The sequence below is a fragment of the Lipotes vexillifer genome, unplaced genomic scaffold, assembly GCF_000442215.2.
Source record: "Lipotes vexillifer unplaced genomic scaffold, Lipotes_vexillifer_v1.1 scaffold1584, whole genome shotgun sequence".
Taxonomy (NCBI): Eukaryota; Metazoa; Chordata; class Mammalia; order Artiodactyla; family Lipotidae; genus Lipotes; species Lipotes vexillifer.
The window spans coordinates 1,098,703-1,122,101 of record NW_006782397.1 but is presented as its reverse complement, the minus strand read 5'-3'; the positions used below and the strand labels follow the sequence as shown (position 1 = coordinate 1,122,101).

General features: G+C 33.9%; 1 protein-coding gene across 1 annotated transcript in view; it reads right to left on the bottom strand.

Moving 5' to 3' along the window:
* Positions 1-23,399, bottom strand: part of NCKAP1 (NCK associated protein 1) — a 95,487-nt gene that overhangs the window by 71,453 nt on the left and 635 nt on the right. The window contains exon 2 of the mRNA XM_007455262.1: positions 7,728-7,838. Within this exon, the coding sequence (XP_007455324.1) occupies positions 7,728-7,838 (111 nt within the window). The remainder of the gene's footprint in view (positions 1-7,727; positions 7,839-23,399) is intronic.

Genomic DNA, 23,399 nt, shown 5'->3' with positions numbered 1-23,399 from the left:
TTTGCAGAAAACCTGACAGCATCCTTGAGCTAAAGAAGGTATTACTGCAGTTTAGTATGATTAGAATATAGAGTGGGTAAGATTCACAACATAAGGTGATTTTAAAACAGATGTGTTTTGGGATCATAAGAACCACCCTTGGGAACATGACAAAAGCTGAAAAATACATTCACACAAGAACTCTGTACACAATTTCAGGGGATTTCCAAACTCTATGAAACTTGGTTTGAAAGTTCAGGTGAAAACCATTACACTCAGGACAATAAAGAGAAATATGTCCCAGGATGAGAGCTATGCAGGAGGCTTATGCAAATTACCCAGAGGGAAGTTAGAAGACAGAGGATTATAGGAAAGTGGGTTCCAGAAAAAAAAAAAAAGCTTACAGAAAGGTGGTATGATTATTAGACTGCATAAATTTTAAAATTCTATAAAGGCACTTAACTAATTCAAGAAAGTCAATGTATCTATGTAACAAATTTAACTGTGAAATATTCTGGAAGAGAGAATCCATTTCACTTTGATAGTAAATATATGATATTATATATATAAAAATACATAAAATGTAAACATATTATATCATTTGGACTTATAAGAATAAATGCAAAGTGTGATAATGGAGTGCAGCAATGCAAACTGAACACTCAGGTCTTTATTCATTTTAATTTTTAGAATCAGCATATAATTCAATCTCAGAACACTTTATGATTACAGAACCAAAGGAAAGCATTAACAATTTTGACAACATGAAAATATAAATGACCATGGGTAAGGGTACAAATATAAAGAACTATACTATTTAAAGTTTAAAAAGGAAGTAACCAATGATCCAAAAATGTCAACAAATAAACTATCAAACATCAGGAAGAGGGGAGAGGGTAAATGAGGGGAGGAAACCTAATGAGCGAAATCTTCATATTTTGTAGCAAAGAATTAATAGATCCTGTCTAAAGTTGGCAAATGAATATATAAAAGAATTAGCATATTCCTTATAGTTCTGGAGGTAACCTCCAGATATACTAAAAGCAGAAGTTCCCCCTGAGAAATATGACCAGGGTGGGAGAGAGTGGGGTAGGATTACATACACTCGCTTTTCATCCTTAATTCTTCTAGACTATTCGATTCATTATCACGTATTCATGTTAGCATGGTAAAAATTAAAAATAAAAATAAAAAGATTTAAACGTTTAGGTAGGTCACTAGTGCTGATGCAATTCCCTGCCATCACTTGACCTATTTCAAATACTTTTCAAATATATCAAAGCAAGGCTTAGTTGTTTCTTCTAATGAGGGGTTCATTCTTATATTTACTTTCTTTATTCAAGGCAGAATTAAAGACTATTACATGTAGAAGAGATATTAACTAAATGTTGAAGATACATTTTTAAACACAAGTTAGTTCTCACTGTATTAAAATTCTTTGAATTTTGGTAAAGTTTAATTGGTCAAAACCAGTATTTCTTTAAGTTGCCATTAGAATACACACACATACTTGTTCACAAAAGTACATCATCAAAACTCTGTTACAGGGCTTCCCTGGTGGCACAGTGGTTGAGAGTCCGCCTGCCAATGCAGGGGACATGGGTTCGTGCCCCAGTCCGGGAGGATCCCACATGCCGTGGAGCGGTTGTGCCCGTGAGCCATGGCCGCTGAGCCTGCGCGTCCGTAGCCTGTGCTCCGCAACGGGAGAGGCCACAACAGTGAGAGGCCCGCGGACCGCAAAAAAAAAAAAAAAAAAAAACCCCTCTGTTACGGGGCTTCACGGGTGGTGCAGTGGTTAAGAACCCCCCTGCCAATGCAGGGGACACGGATTCAAGCCCTGGTCCGGGAAGATCCCACATGCTGCGGAGCAACTAAGCCTACACGCCACAACTACTGAGGCCACGTGCCTAGAGCCCGTGCTCCGCAATAAGAGAAGCCACTGCAATGAGAAGCCCACGCACTGCAATGAAGAGTAACCCCCACTTGCCGCAACTAGAGAAAGCCCAACGCGCAGCAACGAAGACCCAATGCAGCCAAAAATACATAAATAAAATAAAATAAATTTATATAAAAAAAGTTAAAGGGGTTTCCGAAGGTCCCAGTTTAGGTAACCAAGTGAATGGTGATGGCTCAAAACAGAGAACACAGAAGAGAAACAAAATGGAGGATAATCATGTATTCAACACTGGATACAATGTTTGATATTTAGCTTGTGGAGTTGTCCAAAGGGTAACTTACAGATAGTATATTACTAGATAGTATACTATCTAGTATATTACTTAGTTGATAGTATATTACTTAGTTGAAGCCATGGAAGTAAAATGTTTTCATACATATATACTGCAGGGTGTGAAAAAAAAGATCATTTAGAAATACCCACATTGAAAGAGCTGCTAGAAGAAAAGCCAGTAAAGTAGACCAAAAAGTCAGAGAAGTAATATAAATAACAGCTTCCATTTTTCAAAAGCAATTTGTTACACAAATCTGCTAAGTGCTTTAGGAGATATTAAACTGCTTCTTAAGATTGGAATTATCATCATTTATTTATTATTTTTATCTATTTTTAATTAAATTAAATTAATTAATCAATTTATTTATTTAATTTCTGGCAGTGTTGGGTCTTCGTTGTTGCGCGCGGGCTTTCTCTAGTTGCGGCAAGCAGGGGCTACTCTTCGTCGCGGTACACAGGCTTCTCATTGCGGTGGCTTCTCTTGTTGCAGAGCATGGGCTCTAGGCGCACGAGCTTCAGTAGTTGTGGCATGTGGGCTCAGTAGTTGTGGCTCACAGGCTCTAGAGCGCAAGGTCAGTCATTCTGGCGCATGGGTTTAGTTGCTCTGCAGCATATGGGATCTTCTTGTACCAGGACTCAAACCTGTGTCCCCTGCATTGGCAGGCGGATTCTTAACCACTGTCCACCAGGAAAGTCCCTATCACCACTTTAGAGATAAGCACAAAGAGACCTTAAGATGCTGAATGATCTGTCCAATATTATTCAGCTAAGTGGAAAGACCAAAATTCAAATTCTGGTTTGTTGTCCATCCTCTTAACCAGTATACTACCATCATAATGGAAGCCATGATAAGACAAGTAATGCCCATTTAGAGACTAGGAACGAGTAAGTTTTCTTACCCTTTCTTTCTGACTCCTGACTAAACCACAGTGCATGTGTCAAGAGCCTCCCCATCCCCATCCCCAATACCACCACCCCCAGAACACATTTATGTTTTCAGGAAGCTGGGATTCCACTAAAAATAAAAAGTACAGTTATTTTTATAGCTAATAACATAATGAAGTTTTTTTAAAAAGTGTTGGTAAGTTTGAATCCTGACATAGTTCTAAGACAATGTTTGAATAAACAAAAGCTAGCTAAATTAAATCATATCAGTTAGGTTCATTCACTCATCATTTAGTGCCTCTTATCTGCCAAGCACTAGGGATAAAATGGTGTCTAAAAACAGATTCTAATGCTGTATCTCTGAACAAACCTTACTGCAATGACGACACCTTTAGAGTTGCTTTATTTTGTCTTGCCTTGAGTGACATTTGTAAGCTACTTAAATAAAAAATATAATTACATAGTATTTGTAATACTGTGCTCCTTGAAAGAGGAAATAAACAATATCTATAACACAAAATATTCCTCTAAGTCTGAAAGCTTAATTTCAAATTATTTCAATAATGGCCTGTATCTAAGTCCAGAATCTATATTATTATTGTGCCACTCTACTCACAATGTCTTCATTCTTAGGGCGTTAAGATCTAATTTAACATATACAGGACAGTAATTTATATCATTTCCCCCTTAATTTGGGAATCAAGTACAAAATTTTGTACTAAAATGGACAATAAAGAGGAAAATCCCATAATGACACTTTTGTGCCAGATACTTTTACTGCATAGGGAGAAAGGGGAAGGGAGATTAAATTTTTAAAATTTTAGAAAAAAAAATTTCTTAAGAAAAGTTTTAACATACACCTGAATATTAGCTTTTAGGATTTCTTGGGCAAAACAATTTTTACCTGTTGATAAAATAAGGAGTTTCTACTATTTTCTCCATCCAGGGAAATAACAGATTTCCCTCTATATGCTCATAAGAAACCTATGAGAAACAAATCATAAATCCATTTGACAGTTACACTTTCAAAATAATGGAAGATATCATGTTATAGGCAAATTAGATAATCTCTCAACTCAGAAATGCTTTCCTTAATCTAAATAAGAAAGTCTATAAAGTCTATTAAAATATATAGCCTGGCACATATTAGACACTCAATTAAGTGTCTGTTATAATTATAAAACTGGATGGCTTTTATTCATATGAATTTTACTTAATCAACCTGCTTTGAAGCGTATAGGGCATTTAGTTCAACACCATGACCCAGGAAAAAAGCAGAATCACATTCCTTGGTACAGACTCTCCCTAAGTCCAGAATTGGGGGGTGGAAGTTTGTAAGTTTATAACTGGTCACAAAGGGGCCTAAGCAAGACAGTAAAAGTGACTCGACAGAGTCCAACATCATCACTTATTGAAGCCATGTTAGGAACCAATTCTGCTATTAGTTGGCACTGCCTTCCTTCATTGTATATTAGATATCTATGTGCTCCCAGCTACTACTGGATTTAAAAGTATAGGAGCTGGAAGCAGGAGCAGTTACTAAAGAAACAATCAAAAATCAACAATTTTTTGGCTACAAAATAAGACTGGCTTTTTTTTTTTTTTTTTTTTGCGGCACGCGGGCCTCTCACTGTTGTGGCCTCTCCCGCTGCGGAGCACAGGCTCCGGACGCGCAGGCTCAGCGGCCTTGGCTCATGGGCCCAGAAGCTCCGCGGCATGCGGGATCTTCCCAGACTAGGGCACGAACCCATGTTCCCTGCATCGGCAGGCGGACTCTCAACCACTGCGCCACCAGGGAAGCCCGAGACTGGCTTTTTTGTAAGGATCTATTTTAGAAACTTGAAAGCAAAAATTTTGCTGAATTTTTCACTGAAAAAATCTTAATTTTCGTGACTGCCTTTTCTGAAATTGGGGACAAGTGGTGCTTGTATAACATAAATCAAAACAAAAAAGTGCTAACCAGTAATCTTCTTGATCCCTGAGATAAAGTAAGCATGTTCTGAAGCACATATTTATACAATGGCCCAAAGAATAAGAAAAGAGTAAGGAATAAGAAAGAAAAAAACCAACTGTGATATCAATACTATTTCTTCAGTGTGCTTTAGTAGCCAGAAATTTGCAAGCTCCTATCAATACGAGATGCTACTGTCATTCCCTGCCCTTAAGCTTCTATTAACTATTTCTCTAGAATTAAAAATAACAATAAAACTAAACTCCTCACTTCTCATTTCCTAACCTAAACTGGCTAGGAACTTCTCAAAGGATTTTAGCAGGCCCAAATCAAAATAAGATCACAAAACTTCACAAATACTCAAAAACTACACAGTGCTTCAGCAGGTTAAAAAAAAAAAGAACAGCATTACATAGAATAGTTGTAAAGACCATATGACAGAACTCAGACTTTGCAAACAAAACAACCAGAGTACATTCTACAAGTAGTCATAACATTCAACAACATTGTATAATTGATTTTATAGGTTAAACATAGAATTATCACATGACCCAGCAATTCCACTCCTAGGTATATATCCAAGAGAAATAAAAAACATATGTCCACATAACTTTTACACAAATATTCATAGCAGCATTATTCATAATAGTCAAGCAGAAACAACTCAAGCATCCATCAACTGATGAATGGATAAATAAAATGTGATATATCCACACAATGGAATATTTTTTGGCAATAAAAAGAAATGAAGTACTGATACACACTACAACTTGAATAGACTGAAAACATTACACTAAGTGAAAGAAGCCAGTCAAAAAAGACATGTTATTTGACTCTATATAAAATCTCCAGGATAGGCAGGCATACAGAAAGCAGATTCGCGTTTGCCTAGGGTTGGGGGCAGGGGAGGGTGGATGTTGGCAGGAGTGACTGCTATTGGGTCTGGACTTTCTTTGGGGGATGATGAAAATGTTCTAAAATTGATTGTGGCATTGGATGCACAACTGTGTGGAGATACTAAAACCCACTGAATTGTATACTTTAAATGGGTGAACTGCATGCTATGTAAATCACATTGCAATAAAGCTGTTATTTAAAAAATCAATTTTGTACTGCAAAAGTTGAAAAGGTAACTATTAAAAAACAAACAAGCAAAAAAACCCAACAGCATTATTGTAAACAGCTTGCCCAGCAAATCAAGAACAAAGATTCTCCATTTATTCTTTAACAAAAAATTTTACTGTTATGAAACAGTGAACATATATTTAATCAGATCTTGCTAATTTTCTAAGAAAATGCTCATTCTCACAGAAATTTACATATATATGTATATAAATTAAACTGAAAAGATTCTCTGAAGAGCTCATATCACAGAGATTTTGAGCCATGAAAAAGAGAAGTGTATATGAAATTAAATGTAAGACAGATTTTATCACAAAATCTCTTTAATTTAGAGTGAGTATACAATCTCTCAGATGAGTTAGCTAATTAATGTCAATAACTAAAAAAGAGTTCTCCACACAAATAACAGTGTTCTTAAGGATGTGTGCTTTGAATCACTCACTTGTAATCAGGAACTAATTGTGATACCTTAATATACCAATGATAAAACACAATCTTCTGTGAAACAAAGAAAGACTTCTATTAACCTATACTCACAAAAAACATAAAAACTTTTTAAAATTAATTCTTTAAAAAGCACTTTATCAGATGTATTTTGTTAATTGTGACTGGTATTTTTCCTCTACATTAAAATATTTTTAAGTGAAAGATGAATCAACAGGCTAATACAAATCTTCAATGAACATACATGATTTGAGGAAACCAGAAGATGACAAAATATTTCTTAAGTAGAGCTTCTTAAAAGTAGGGAAATCACATGTAAGAGGAAATTTCTAGACTAAGTTTGTACATTAAGAAAAAGAGATAGCAAGAATTATAACATAAGACCATCAAAGAAAAAAATAAAGGAAAGAGAGAAGACATGCAGAAAGACTCCAGGTCAACAAAATTTAAATGAAAAGGCCACAGCAAGGTGAAAAATAACTCCAATTTCCTAAAATTAGTTATTCATAGCAGTTATTGTAAGTAATTACCAAAAGATATGTGAACATATTGGGAAGACTAAATATTTCAATAGAGTACTATGAAAAATTTTCCCATCTGAGAAAAGTAATATGGGATAATAAAGATCCTAACACCATCAGCTTGTTATATTATTTTTCAAAAATGTTTTTCTCAATTATAAAAGAAACTAGAGAAACAAATACATTTTAAAGCTAAATACAGCTAATTACTAAAAACAATACAAGCCCTATGAAGACATTTTCTAACTTCAAGACAAAATTAAGTCTATGACTATAAGAAAACACTCCCCAACTAGTCATGCAAATATCTGAAATATACATGTATCTATTACCTTACTCTTTGTTGCAATTTGAAAGGTAGTAAGTGTACATAAGAAATTAAGATCATATGTTTTCTATAATAAAATGGCAATGTAGCTCATTTTTTTTCCAGTTTAGAGATAAGAATATTATCTCTAAAAGTCCTTAATCACTGTATGCAATTTGTTGTCTAAATATAAAGTAGATAAATAACAGCTACTTCAAGCATTATACTGACCACTACTTCCACTACACATGGCTAAAATCAAGTAATATAAAAATTTAAATGACTTACATTGTTGTTGCGGGTTTCTACAGCAGGGAATTTTCTGACTATGAATTTCACAGCAGATTCCAGGTTTTTGTCAATAAGGTAGGATGGTTTTGCCTTGGGGTCTCCACAAGCCTATAAAACAACAGCAATAAAAGTGAAATGCATCCTTCTTCTAAAACCAAGGAATAATAGCAAATCTGTAATCAGAAATTAAGGAGATATTTGTTTTTGGTGAGCAGGTGACAAAATGAATAGGCAAAGTGCAGGGATTGTCACAGCTGAAATATGCAATGGGAGACAGTACAGAGATGTTCTTCTACTGAAAAAAATGCATGGAAAGTTTCAAAGCAGTTAGCGCAGAACAGCAGTGAAGGAAAAAGCTCAAACCTAAAAAAAAAGAAAAAGAAAAAGAAATTCTTGGTTTGAGGTAGAACTGTATTCATTTGAAGCTATTAAAATATTACAAAATTAAATATTCAGTAGAGTACTGGAAATGTTTCTTTCTACGTGTTATATAATAAAAGCTTATGTTTAAATGTCTCTTCCAAAATGTTTTCCTCATTCACTTTAAACATTTTAATACAAGAGCCCTAGTTCAAAAGAACTGGAAGCTGCTAAAATTGTCTTTACAGCACTAAAGCTGTGTTGCCTGTTCCTCTGAACATCTGAGTTACAACATTGGTTTCCATCATACCAGCAGCACTTCAAACAATGAAATCTACACCTATTCTATATCTCTTAAAAACAGAACAAATGGAAATGTTTACATTTTGACCACATCAGCAGTACAGCATTCTCTCTAGTAAACTGTAAATCATTGTACAAATGTAAGGTATTATTATTAGAAAGAACTTTTTATCTGAACTATGAGCAATAAAGAATAATCTTCAATACTGTTCAGTTTCATTCTGTAACATTTAATTAACTGCTTTCTAGTGAGATGCTATTTCTTAGGGAATTACTAAAATTATACCATTCTTAACTTCTTTTTATTGCATTTTAAAGAGGATGTGTCCTTTGAAAAGTTAACTATTATGTGTGAAGAAATACAGTTTTGCAATTTAATGTTTTTTCATCATTCACTATGGCTATGTTGTGGATTGCAGAAAGAGAAGTTATGAAACATGAAACTGATCTGAAAGCGGGCAAGCGGGCAGAGGGAAGGTGAAAAGCTTTGCAAACCTTCCAAACTTGTCCTTGCTGGGGAAGCATTGTAATAAAAAGAGAGAAAATTACTTGTAAACAATGATTGTCAAACTATGACACACGTTTCAGTAGAGAACTTATGCACTGCAGACTATGAATAACAAAACAAGATGAGAACTATATGGTGCTATAATTTTAAAGGTATTTTAAGTACCAAGTTTTAGTATACAATAGATTTATAGAGTTTATATTATTTATATATATTTAAATACTACTGTGTAGGTGTACGACCATGTCACTTTCTTGGTGCTCTTTCTAAATCAACTTAAAATAATACTAGAAGGAAAAATAAAGACTACATGCAACTATAAAAACAGGAACAAAACCATCAGTGAAATTTTACATACCTTAAAAAGAAACGGTAGCCAAGAATAAAAATAAATCGTTATTGGATGACTTTTGCACTTCAGCTCAAATTAAAACTATTTTTCAAATATCAACTAACTCCTTTCCAAGCCAAAGTATAAAAATCAATGCAAACATTCCTATATTTTCCAAATGGAAATAGGAATGCAATAAGAATTATCTTATTTCTCAAACATAATTAGATAAGAAATTTAGAACTTTGTAATCCTTAACCACACCGATAAGAGGCTATTTTGTAAATTCCATTTCAATATCATAAATACTAAAATATATCTGACTTTTCCTCAGAGTAGACTATCATTTGCTTAAAATATTATTTCTCATAAATTAATCTTCCAATTAATCTACTTCCCCCAAAATATTATACTATAAAGAATAACTAACCACATAACTAAGAATTTGTCCCAGTAGAAATAGTTACATATTAGCATTTCCTTATATCAATGATAAAATGAAAAGCAAGTTTCATAAACATGCCTGAGGCAGTGAAGAATCCCAAAGTGATTCCAAATTCTTTTTAAATGATATGTATTATCTTTCATACTCTAATTACTTAAAAATTCAGTTATCCATCCTAACAACATTAGTTCAATCAACAAATGAAAATATGATAGACTTTCATACCCATTTCCAATGATCACAAATTTTATTATGTAAGAATTTAATCAAGTAATTAAACATATATCTATATATGAATGGCTCTTCCTTATTACACTGAAAACATAAAGAATGGAATTTCATTTCAGTGGAAAAATAAATGGTTATATAGTCTTTCCTTGGAATTAATTTATCTTTTTCCACACTACTCAGTGAGCCATAACTAAACAAACTACACTGGGAGGCAGTATGCCACAAAGATTAAGAATACAGACTCTGGAATAAGACTGACTGAATTTCAATTTTCATCACTTACTAGCCATCGAACCTTGACTATATTACATAATATCTCCTAATCTCAGTTTCTTCACGTGTAAATGGGGAAATCAGTACTTACCTCATAGAGTTAATTATGAGGATTAAAAGACAGATAGATAAGCCATGTACAGTATTTAGCAAAAGGACTGGCACATAGTGCTCTAAAAATGTTAACTGTTGTTAATAATAGCTATAATTATAATTACCTGAGTAAAAGTCTCATATGAATAGTAACCACAGAATAGTCTTTAACAGAGTATACAGAACTAGTAATAATGACTACAACTCCTTCCCCCAATCACTTATTTCTTTATTTACTCCAAGTCTAAACATACTAAATTTGCTTTACTTATAGAAAAAGATTAGCCTAGTAGTTAAAAACATGGATATAGGCTATCCATGTTCAAATCCTGGCTCCTAACTGTAACATAACCAAGTGATTTTCTGTGCCTCAGGTTCTTCATCTGTTAATTAGGTGATAATAATTACAATGTACCCAAAAAGGTTTTAAGCCCATTACATGAGTGTCTGTATGCATGTACATGAGCAGAATTCTTAAAGGTATCTGGTATACCACAAGCACTCAAAAAATGCCAATAAAAAATATAAGATTAACAGACACTATACAGAAGTACTAGGCACATTTTATTTTTTTCTGAAATCAACCTACTTGATTTATTTACTTAACACCCATACAGACACTTGCAAATACTCCGGCCAAAAAAAAAAAAAAAAAAAAAAGTGCAAGAAAAAAATAAAACCCAATTAAAAGTACCTAGATAATAACAGTATCCTCAGTTTATGGGTTAGAGTACTGAGGCTTAGGTTAAGCAACTTGCCCAAGGTCATCTAGCTAAGTACATCTTGGCAAAGAGCCATACTGAATAATTCAGTTAAGAAGAATGTCCTACTATACTGAAAGAGTTCAGCAAAATTCCAACTAACCAGATGTCTCATTTTATAAAGATTAATCTTCTTTCCCACTCTAACTCAAAAATTTCATTTTGATGACATTGAGGACAAAGGAATCATAAGATAACAACTTATATTTTAAGAACACAGCCTGCACTTGATACACCTAAAACCCTATCTTACTGCAATAACAATATTACACAAAATTAATCTTCCATTCTTAAAAGTATCGCCCTTTGAAATACCACATTTAAGAAAATGATATAGACTACTATATTTAGTTATCAATACATTTTAGACTACACATTCCAGAAACGTTACCAAAAAGATTGAATCAAAAGGTTTAATAAATTACCAATTCAATTAAATAAAACTCTTGAGTACTTCTAACCTGCAAACTGCCACCCCTGCCCTCCCCCCAAAAAAAGAAAAGGTGAGTAGAGGGCAAAACTGTGTCTAAACCCCTGAATCTTAATAGCCCTACAATAAAAGGTTTTTTTGCATAATTGGCTAAAAGGGCTATTTCACCAGACAAAAAGGAAACTATATCTGAACTACAGAATTTTTTTAAAAAGCACCACACTAAAACCTTATGTTTTACTTTATCTTGACTCAGCATGATTTCATAATGCATAAAATACTATAATTTAAAATTCCAGAAGATCTAAAGCAAATTTAAATATTTATATACTTAAATTTCCAGTTTTCAGAATTGGAACTTTATTTCCCATGAATAATCTAATTATCTTTAAATTCAACAAAGTTAAGACTAATGTGGCAGATAAAATTACACAAGTGTTAAAGGAAATACTGTTAAACATAATAATTAACAACTCTTGTCTCTAAGTGGATCACAACCCATATGACCTTAGGCAAGTTGCTTAACCTAAGCCTCAGTACTCTAACCCATAAACTGAGGATACTATTATTACCTACTTCATAGGGGAGACTGTTCAGATTTTTAAAAGACAAAATGCACATAAAGTGCTTATTTCAGGTGCCTGGCACACAAGTACTTATAACTTTTAAACAATTCTATTTTTTTAAGTAAAACTTTTCAAAACACCTGGATATCTATGGTGAGTTCCCAGTTTATCAAAATAAGATTTTCCATTTAACCAATTCAATGTCAGTATTGTCAATTCAGTATTTCCTAATTCGTTTTTTCACAAAACACAAATATAACGTTATTACCCAAAATAAAGAACAAAGATGTTTCAGAAAACCACATAATATTTTATTAGGGGCAAAAAATAAACATCTTTGATTAGAAACCTCAAGATCAGACTTTATGTAATTTTAAATATGACTTTAAAACAAATCTTTCTGCCAATCTACCACCAAAATTCCTTCCCAAGGCCTTTCCTCAGATTGTCTCAATATAGATTACATACCACAGCTTAACTTCATATGGTTAATGTTACGTATTTTTTCAAGAACTGCCTTACCACAATGCTAAAAAAATATAGATAGAAATAGTCCTCTCTCTATTCATAAGAGATTAAGCAACAATCATTAAAAATGAAAACAATAAAGACACAAGAGTAGAGAGTAAAAGGAACATTTACTGGGCAGCTGTTGCATGCAAAACACCTTGGTTTAGAAATTATCTAAACCATCACTCAACAGAGAGGAAAGGAGCATCTGAAATTCAGTGACTAGCTCAGGGTTTTACAGTTACTAACTCTGAGTACCAAAAGATTCCAAAACACTAAAAACACTTATTTAAAAACATATGCTCCAACTTCCCTGGTGGCACAGTGGTTAAGAATCCGCCTGCCAATGCAGGGGACACGGGTTCAAGCCCTGGTCCAGGAAGATCCCACATGCCGCAGAACAACTAAGCCTGTGCGCCACAACTGCTGAAGCCGCGCACCTAGAGCCCGTGCTCCGCAACAAGGGAAGCCACCACAATGAGAAGCCCACGCACCACAACGAAGTGCAGTCCCTGCTCGCCACAACTAGAGAAAGCCCATGCACAGCAACGAAGACCCAACACGGCCAAAAAATAAATAATAATTTAAATAATAATAATATAAATAAATAAATAAAAACATATGCTCCCATGGGCTTCCCTTGTGGTGCAGTGGTTAAGGATCCGCCTGCCAATGCAGGGGACACAGGTTCAAGCCCTGGTCCAACAAGATCCCACATGCTGCGGAGCAACTAAGCCCATGCACCACAACTACTGAGCCTGCACGCCGCAACTACTGAAGTCCACGTGCTGCAACTGGTGAGCCCACGTGCTGCAACTATTGAAGCCTGCGTGCCTAGAGCCCGTGCTCCACAACAAGAGAAGTCACTGCAATGAGAAGCCTGCGCACAGCAATGAAGAGTAGTCCCTGCTTGCCGCAACAAGAGAAAGCCCACGTGCAGTAACAAAGACCCAACACGGCCAAAGATATAAATAGATATATAAATAAATTTTTTTAAAAATAAAAAAAAAAAACATATGCTCCCAGCTCAATATCAAAAACACAAAACCCAATCAAAAAATGGGCAGAAGATCGAAACAGACATTTCTCCAAAGAAGACATACAGATGGCCAAAAAGCACAAGAAAAGATGCTGAACATCACTAATTATTAGAGAAATGCAAATCAAAACTACAATGAGGTATCACCTCACACCAGTCAGAATGGCCATCATCAAAAAATCTATAAACAATAAATGCTGGAGGGGGTGTGGAGAAAAGGGAACCCTCCTACACTGTTGGTGGGAATGTCAATTGGTACATACACTATGGAGAACAGTATGGAGGTTCCTTAAAAAACTAAAAACAGAGCTACCATATGATCTAGCAATCCCACTCCTGTGCATATATCCAGAGAAAACCATAATTCAAAACGATACATGCACTGCAATGTTCACTGCAGCACTACTCACCATAGCCAGAACATAGAAGCAACCTAAATGTCCATCAACAGAGGAATGGATAAAGAAGTGGTACATATATATGATGGAATATTACTCAGTCATAAAAAAGAACAAAATAATGTCATTTGCAGTGACAATGGATGGACCCAGAGACAGTCATACTGAGTGAAGTAAGACAAAGATATGATATCATATCATATGATATCAAATATATGATATCGCTTATATGTGGAATCTAAAAAAATGGTACAAATGAACCTATTTACAAAACAGAAAGTCACAGATGTAGAAAACAAAGTTATGGTTACCAAGGGGGAAAGGAGGGAGGGATAAATTGGGAGACTGGGATTGACATATACACACTACTATATATAAAATAAATAACTAAAAAGAACCTACTGTATAGCACAGGGAACTTTACTCAATACTCTGTAATAACCTGTATGGGTAAAGAATCTAAAAAAGAGTGGATATATGTGTATGTAAAACTGATTCACTTTGCTCTACAGCAGAAACTAACACAATATTGTCAATCAACTATACTCCAATAAAATTAATTAAAAATACATAAATTTAAAAAATAAAAATATATGCTCCCAAAAATGTATACCAAAATAGTTCCAGGGCTTCCCTGGTGGCACAGTGGTTGAGAGTCCGCCTGCCGATGCAGGGGACACGAGTTCGTGCCCCGGCCCGGGAAGATCCCACATGCTGCGGAGGCGGCTATGCCTGTGAGCCATGGCCGCTGAGCCTGCGCGTCCGGAGCCTGTACTCCCGCAATGGGAGAGGCAACAGCAGTGAGAGGCCCGCGTACGGCAAAAAAAAAAAAAAAAAAAGTTCCATTCTTTCAGTACCTCAGCTGCTCAAAACTTTTATTGGATTATTAAAGGAAAATTCCGATGATTTCAATAAGTTTTATTTTTTAATTTCTAGTCTAACTCAGCAATAAAACACATTCCTTTGCCAAAATACTATAGAACAAAACGATTTCTTTTAATACAATAACTTAATTGAAAAGACCATGAACAAAATCCCAGGGATGAGTGAGAATGCTATTTTTGAGAGCATAGGAAAGAAATTAGCCTCATCTGAATCATATCAGGAAAGAGGAGAAAAATACAAAATGTGACCAATTTATGCTAGAAAGAGGAATTTAACTTTTACTCAATAAACAAGAAATAATAAACCTGTTTTAAAGCAGGCTTTGCAAAATTGAAGGCATAAAGGGACAAAGATTCTCCCTTGAGTCTTCAGCAAATTGAAATTAATGCCTAGAGGAAAAATGGACCCAATAAGATCATGGACCATAAAAGGAACTTGTGTATAATTCTTTTACTTTCTAATTTTAAAAATAATGAAATACGGTGTGAAATTTTCCAGTAAGTATTGGAAAATCTATCAAGACCAAAACAAGCTTCAAATTCTATTATTACTGATTAATTTTCCATTTTTTCCCCTCATTCGTATCACCTATATTTTGCCCAACCAATCTGCTTTCAATTTCTCCCTTGAGCTGGGTAGGTGAAAAAAAAAAAAAGGAAGGAAAAAGAAGTAACCCACTTCTACAGTTTGGATTAAGAAGCTTGATAGGAAAGTATACTGAAATTATTAGAAATGCTTTAGAATTAATGTAATTTTATACATTACCTCTTAATTAGAGTCAACAGTAGCAGATTTAAAGGTATATAAATTATGATTACTCTTTCCTAAGCACAGGTTCTAGGAAAACCATAAACTTAAGAAATATTTCAATGCATTATATATTTCAAAATTCACTGTTAAACATTTTAATGACTCAAATAAAAGTTATTACCATTCAATTCTCAAGAAGATGTCTATGTCCTTGTTCTCAAACATTTTTCAGCTTCTCATATACAGAAACATTTCAGTTTCTAAAACAAAGGCATTCTGTTATAGTTTTTTAAAAGTGTTATATTTGGCCACATTTTTACTACTCTAAAGAAGTTGCTCTTTAAAGGACTGCTGAGAAACATACTTCTGAAGTACAAATAGTTATTTTGTACTAGCAGTAAGTAGATATCAAACTATAATATCAGACAGTAAAAAGGAATAATTAAGAAATGTTTCCTAAAGGTGGTCTTGAGCTGGATTAATAGAAAAAAAATGAACACTTAGTAAATGTCCACTATGTTTCAAGCCCCAGAAGTAGAACTAATAGCTAACATTTATTCACTTCTTACTCTTGTGCCAGGCACTACACTAGCACTTTATGGGAATTAACTCATTTAATTCTCAACCTTATAAGGCTAATTAAAGAGTATTCCACAAATGTGGGAAAACTGGAATATCTATCTAAGATTGCAAGAACTAGAATCAATAAGACTAATACGGCTTAGAAAACCAAAAAATATAACTTGAAGCATAAGAGAAGCTGAGAGCAAATAAGTACCCTATAGATGGTTTTGCTAGTATAGGGTCTACGTGCAGCTTAGCATTACAGAAATTTAGTTATCCCCAAAAAACAAAATTAAATCATTATAGCGAACGATTATCAGAAAAAGAAATCAGAAGTATTAAGAAGTTACACTTTACTTATTTTAGTGGTTCTTAACATCAGAACCACTTCAGGGGCTTTTTCTTATTCAGTAGGTTTGGGTCATGACCCAGATATATGTATTTTTAAAAACCTTCTAAAATGATTATATTGTGTTTCCCTGACTAAGAACCACTGGTCCCCTCAATTTCTAAATAAAGAAACCCTAATTCAGAAAGACTAAACAACTTGTCCAAAGTTAAAAAATATATAAAAAAAAAAGGATCAGAGCTTTACCTAGAATCTAGCCCTCTCAACCCACAGAGTATGCTACAAGTATGGGAAAATAACAGAGAAGTTTAGAGGCTATATGCCAGCAAGAAGGACATTAGATATTACTAGGGGATTTTATAACTTTATATTTTGTATCTTTATATACTCCACTGAAAAAATGTCTGAAATCTTGAATAATGACTGGCTGGCTACTCCTTGTCACTGCCCAGCTAAAGTTTCTATTCATACTTCAAAACCAAGCACAAAAGTCACTAACTCTTGTTCCCACCTCTCCCAGACAGGAATCTTTAACTCCCTTTTCAAGACACCCACAACCACACTTAAACACTGCATTTTAGTTAGTTATCTATACATCTCTCTCACCCACTACAATATGAATTTCTTGGCATTGGAAACTGTATCTTAATTTATCTGTTTCCCTAGTGTCCAGGAAGACATTCAATAAATGAAGAGTAAATGAATGAATGAAAAGGAAACTCCCAGTTTTTGGTACTGACTAAAAGAATAGTTCATGTGACTTATAAAATAGTTCTAAAGACACAGGTTTATTACTGTCAAATATCTAAAATAATCAACTGTGCAATAAGAAAGTATTTTCCAGTACAGGCTCTTTTACTTAAAACAAGAGATTCCTTTGAAACCTTTAACCCATTATATATTTCAAAATTCATTATTAAAAATGTTAAAGATTCAAATAAAAGTTACTAATTATCATTCAATTCTCAAGATGTTTATGTCGCTGCAAGTGGAATTGAATAACATAGACAAACTAACAATTCAAGAGCTTATTAACTTATTTAAGTAAAACATTTCAGTACAATAGTATGTGATGAAATGATTAAGTAGGAGATTCTCTCATCACTGTCAGATTAAGTAAATCAAAATCTAATAATTACAGTACTGCAAATTCCTAATAGGATCAAAATTAAGAAGATTTTACTACATTTACTAATAAAGACAATATTAAAAACAGTCAACAGAAAAACATGCTTTGGGAATAGAAACGAATACTGCTATTTTTGTAAACTCCAAGACAGAAAGAAACACACTTACTGGTTACACTTTCTGAATTGCATTTCTTATAATTCATGCAGGGTTTTTCAATGAAAAAACTGTTACCATTTGACTTCAGAAATCAAAATGTAAAATGAAAAAGTATATTTAAAATCTCAAAATTAAGGATAGAATATCTTCAGTGAGGAAATAATTGTATGCGTCCTTAAAATTAAGGAAGATAAATGCTATTTCACTGTTTCTTTGAGTTTACACCTTCCTTCCTGCTTTATATATATTCTACCCCCAGTTTAAAGCAAAATTTCCTGTTCGTTTTCTTAGTATTACTTGTATGGTCAGTCCTTTCAGTTTGTATGTTTTAATATGTCATGAACTAAATATTAGAAATAATCACAAAGGAAAAATGCATATAATATGAAATGTAAATATAAAATACATGTCCTCAAAAATGCTAATAAACTGAATTTTAAATTTCCTAATTCTAAACTATTTCTCATTTTAACACATTACGAAGCTAAACAGAAGTCTTTAATAATCACTGGTATACTGATAATTATGATCTCAATGATCTTTTCATAACAAATCCGTACAAAGTTCATACAAAAGTAGTCTAAGAGGAAAATTATTTCTGTAATATAACTGCATATTTCTTTAAGGTTATTGTGTGTTCAAAATCTAATTATGTCTACCACGAAAAGTTCACTAATGACTATAAATCTAATGGCAAAAATAAATTAAGAGCTCAGACTTAGGGGTTAAGAAAAAAAGGTGCCAATCCAATTCTTATTTTTTAGAGTAAGAATTGGGCAAATTTAATTCTCCAAATTCAATTGCTTTATCTATAGAATAGGTACCTACATCACAGATCTATGAAGAAAAAAAATTTTTTTAACTTAGCATATAATAGAGTCTCAATAAATAGCAGCTAGCATTACTTTTATTGCACATTATTTTTGTTGAACAATAAAGAGATAAAACTATTTAGTTCTAACACATAAAATGTACATCTACTGAACGTGATCTGAAATTATTGTTAGAATTCTACTTAACAGTATCACTGCTAGTAAATTATCAAAGAATACAAATTAAACTTTTAATCATCCTAGCCAGTTAAGGACAAGAATTTTCAACACTGACACACTTTCTCATCTGGCTCCACTCATTTTTAACACATTGGATGTAGCTAGCTAAATATGTCCATCCCTGTAATTTTCTTAAAATATAAGTATACAAGCAATAGATTAAGAACCCTAATTTCATTGATATATAAACTGTACCATGCTGCTTCTTCAATTTTATTTTTGGAAAGAACCTAATTTAATCATAATACAAAATATGCATGCACATATGTCAGCATTTGTACAGAAAATTGTTTAACTATATACAGCTTATTTTTAAAAGTGGGAGATGAGCAGGCAGAGAATTTTTGAAGTCATGTTTGAGTTTTCGACAATATACATGTATTCCTTTTATAATCATTAAAAAAATTAATATTTAAGTTATCTAACAATTCCACAAAGGAAACACAAGATGGATAATCTACCACTGCCACTTAAAAAAATAATTCTTTTTCCTATGCAATTTTTCAGTGACCTTAATCTCCTCAGCCTACCATCCAGCATAACAAGAAACAGAATTATCAAAGCTTCATTTTTCACAAGCAGCTTCCTTGAAAGTTACAGATGTAGTAGGATTTGTTTATGTAAATATATATATTATTTAAATGCAGATTTATGAAGAGACTGCTTTCTTCTTAACACGTTTAAGGATCTTGATAACGAAATCTCCCTGGGGAAAAAAATCTTATGCATACTAACAATGTTTATTAGTCTACAACTTGCCAGAATCCCAATCTTTGGAACATGCTTCTGCTCCTGATCAACCAACACAGAAAATAAGGCCCTAAATGAAGAGAAACGTAACACTGAAAGGGAAGACTAAATCTGATTCCCCTCGCTTTACCTCGACTGCATCCTTCACATACATTTTTTTTTTCCTCCATTAGATAAGCAGATACCACCTAAGACTTGCAATTTTACACTGCTATTCTATTAATTTCTTTCCTCATGAAATAAATTCATCCAAAATCACGGGGAGAAGACTGTGGGAAAAAAAGTACTCCTCAAATAAAGAAGTAAAAGTACATTGAAACCTGCAAAAATACTCCATTAAAAAGAAGTTTGCAATAGTTGGGTAGGTCTTTTCTCCTTTTCTATCCTTTAAAATTGAAGCAATAATTTAACAAGATGAAAAATATGAAAGTATTAACTGATACCTTTTGTTATCAGTTGTTATCAAGTTCATGTTGGTGATGGTGTAGGAAAAAATAGAAAAAACAAGAAAGAGTAAACAAGAAAAAAACATTTTTAAGGTCAGCTAAAATGTCTTCTGTTGGAATTTCGGCATATGTGTTTGCTAAGCAGTAGTAAAATTTCAGAGAAACAAATGTTGCCCCAAGAAGTTACTGAGACTCCTAAACAAATACTATCTTAGATTCAGAGAAGTTTTAAACTGTTTTCACATTGTTATTATCTTTTATCTTCACAAAAACAATTCTGTGAAGTAGGCAGAGCACACATTACCATCCCTATATTAAGGAAAACTAAACTGAGCTCAGTTACTGTCTAAAATAGGCCTTAACGTCTACTTGAAAGATAACATAATCAGAGCTGGAACAGACTTTAGTGTTCCTTTCACAGTTAATTTCCCCCCATTCTACAGATGAGGAAAAATGAAGCTCAGGGAAGTCAAGACACCTACCCAATATTACAAATCTCTCAGAGACAGACTGAAACATTGGAAGGTAGGTCTCCTAACTTCTGGCCCAGTACACTTTATTTCCACCACCACACTGCCTGCCATGCCATAGAAGCAGATATAAAAGTAGCCTGGGGCTTCCCTGGTGGCGCAGTGGTTGAGAGTCCGCCTGCCAATGCGGGAGACGCGGGTTCGTGCCCCGGTCCGGGAGGACCCCGCGTGCCGCGGAGCGGCTGGGCCCGTGAGCCATGGCCGCTGAGCCTGCGCGTCCGGAGCCTGTGCTCCGCAGCGGGAGAGGCCACAGCAGTGAGAGGCCTGCGTACCGCAAAAAAAAAAAAAAAAGTAGCCTGAAAATGTTAAAAATCACTATATAAGTGAGTAGCATTATTAGGTCCAGAAAAGGGAAGACATATTTTTAATTTTAAAAAAATTAAGGAATTATGCAATAAATAAATTTAAATGTGAAACTACCTACCACCTTCACCTCTTTTCCCTAAAATCCTCCTTTATGTGTTCTTACATCCCTGATTAGACTACAAATTCCTTAAAATTTCCATAACCTGTACATATAAGGATCTCAAAAATTTTTCAATTGATGTAATTTTATTTAAAAAAGCAAAACATTTTCCAGAAACCATGTTACATTCCCCTAATAAGCATTAAAGCCTATTACTCTTGATTACAGTAACTTAAAAAGTTATTTTACTTAGGTCACTGAAGTATTTTTCACTGTGTATGCTCACTAAAATATTGCCATTGCAGACTTTCAATTGAAACAGAGCAATCAGATCTGACAGACAATCTACTGCACACATGCATTAATGAAAATGTGATAATTGACTGGCAGGCACGTATTATGCGGTAGAAGTTTCTTTTGAGGTATAAGAGATAGATTGAAAAGATGATGTGGTTTATACTGTCATAAAAATGTAAACAGCAGGAACCTTATAAACACATGGTAAACAGATCTCACTCACTTTTTTGGCAAGATTTTTGAACAAATGTTTCAATCCCAGCCAGCCAGGAAGCTATGCCAGCCTTTACAGACAACTCTATACAGGGCAAAAGATTCAAAATCCATCTGATGTATTTGTATGCAAAATCACACAAGGAGAGCAGAGCAAAAGCTATTATTATTAAAACTAGAGCAAGATTATACACATATTCATATATATGTTGCATATATATAAAATATACTATACATAATGTATTCATCCTTTTCAACAAGTCCTAACTGAAGGCTCATGGACCAGGTAGGACCCTAAGTACCACTAATTCAAAAATAAGTAACACTGTCCCCACCCAGAGAGAACTCACAATCAAGCAAGGTAGAAAAATATTTCTCAAGAAATTATAAATGCGTTAAGTGCTGAAATACAACATTTCAATAATTCAAAATATTAGCCATTTGGATATAATGATCACATTCAACTCATTTTAAATTTTACTAGTTTAATAATACAAGAGCCTCGAGTTTCTCAAAACAGGAAGTGAAAAAAAAATGCTTTTGAGAAAAGGCAGTGAGTGAACTGGAATTCTAAGCATTCAAATGCTTAGAATTTAGTCCATCCTTATTTCATTTATGAAGATGAAATATGTAAAGTTTGATTATATTTATGCCATAAAAATGTTCAATGAGTGCTTTAAAAAAAGGTATTTTGCCCAAATACCCAAATCACTTTTGATGTTACTCTCACTTCCTCTTCTGGAAACCATCATAACCATTTCCTTTAACCACAATACCACATGTCTAGAAACTTTTAGTAATGTTTGACTTGCTCGTTTTTTGCACAAAGGGCATACAGGAACCAATTTCCAAGTTTGTTAAGGAGCATAATTTCACAAAAAAGTTCAGGTCAATACAACCTATAAGTAATACTACCTAAAATTAAATTATTCCTAATTTACATAAATTTACAACCAAGGCTCTTTGGTAAATGCAGAGGGCTTCTTTATAATGACCCTGAGCTCCTGCCACATAAAATGTAACAAAGTGAACAGGCATGTTGCAGTTACTATCCCGATTGCACTGCGTTTAAAGTCAACCAATCCTCACGTCCAGGTAAGCGACTGGAACATAGCTATCTTTACACAAAATTTACCACTATTAAGCCAGGACAGTTTTTTCTCCTTTAGAATTCAGTGTCTACATCAAATTGTTCAAATAAGTCAGTTTTACACTGAACCCCATGATATGAATTTTTTAAAAATATTCTTTCTTCAGGAGTCCTAATTCACAAGGGCTATAACTCTACTGCTATGATTAAACTAAAAGGAAACCTTCAGGATGCAATAAAAAGCCAACAAAAATAATTACGTAGATATAACATCAAATACCCATTGGAAACTGTCAGGATCTAGATAGTCACAAAAAATCTTAACTTTCTCTTTATCAAATTACTTAAAACTTTGTCTTAAAAGAAAGAGGATTTTAGTCTTTCTTTCCTAAGATAAATTAATATTTGTTCTATCTTTACATCTATTTTTCTTAACTCCAACTCAGCCCCTCATTCCTTAATCTGCTGAAGCCACGTAAAGACTTTCAATGGGCCTATTAGCTAGATCTACTCAAATTATCAGAATACGCTATAAAATCAGCAGTAATAGCAACATATTCACAGTTTTTATTTTGTAGAGACGCCGAACTTTAAGAAATGATGTTTTGGTATTATCAGACATGGCTGGAAAAACTAAGACGAGGAGGAGTAAAGAGGGAAGGGAGAGAAGGTTGTTATTCCTGTTCTAGTGACTCACAACCCAGAAGTATTTCAGGAGAAAACTGGTTCCACCCTCACTTCCCCCTCCTCTCCTCCACCTTCAAAATGAAATTCCAAATCGTCAACAGGCTCTCCAATGGCT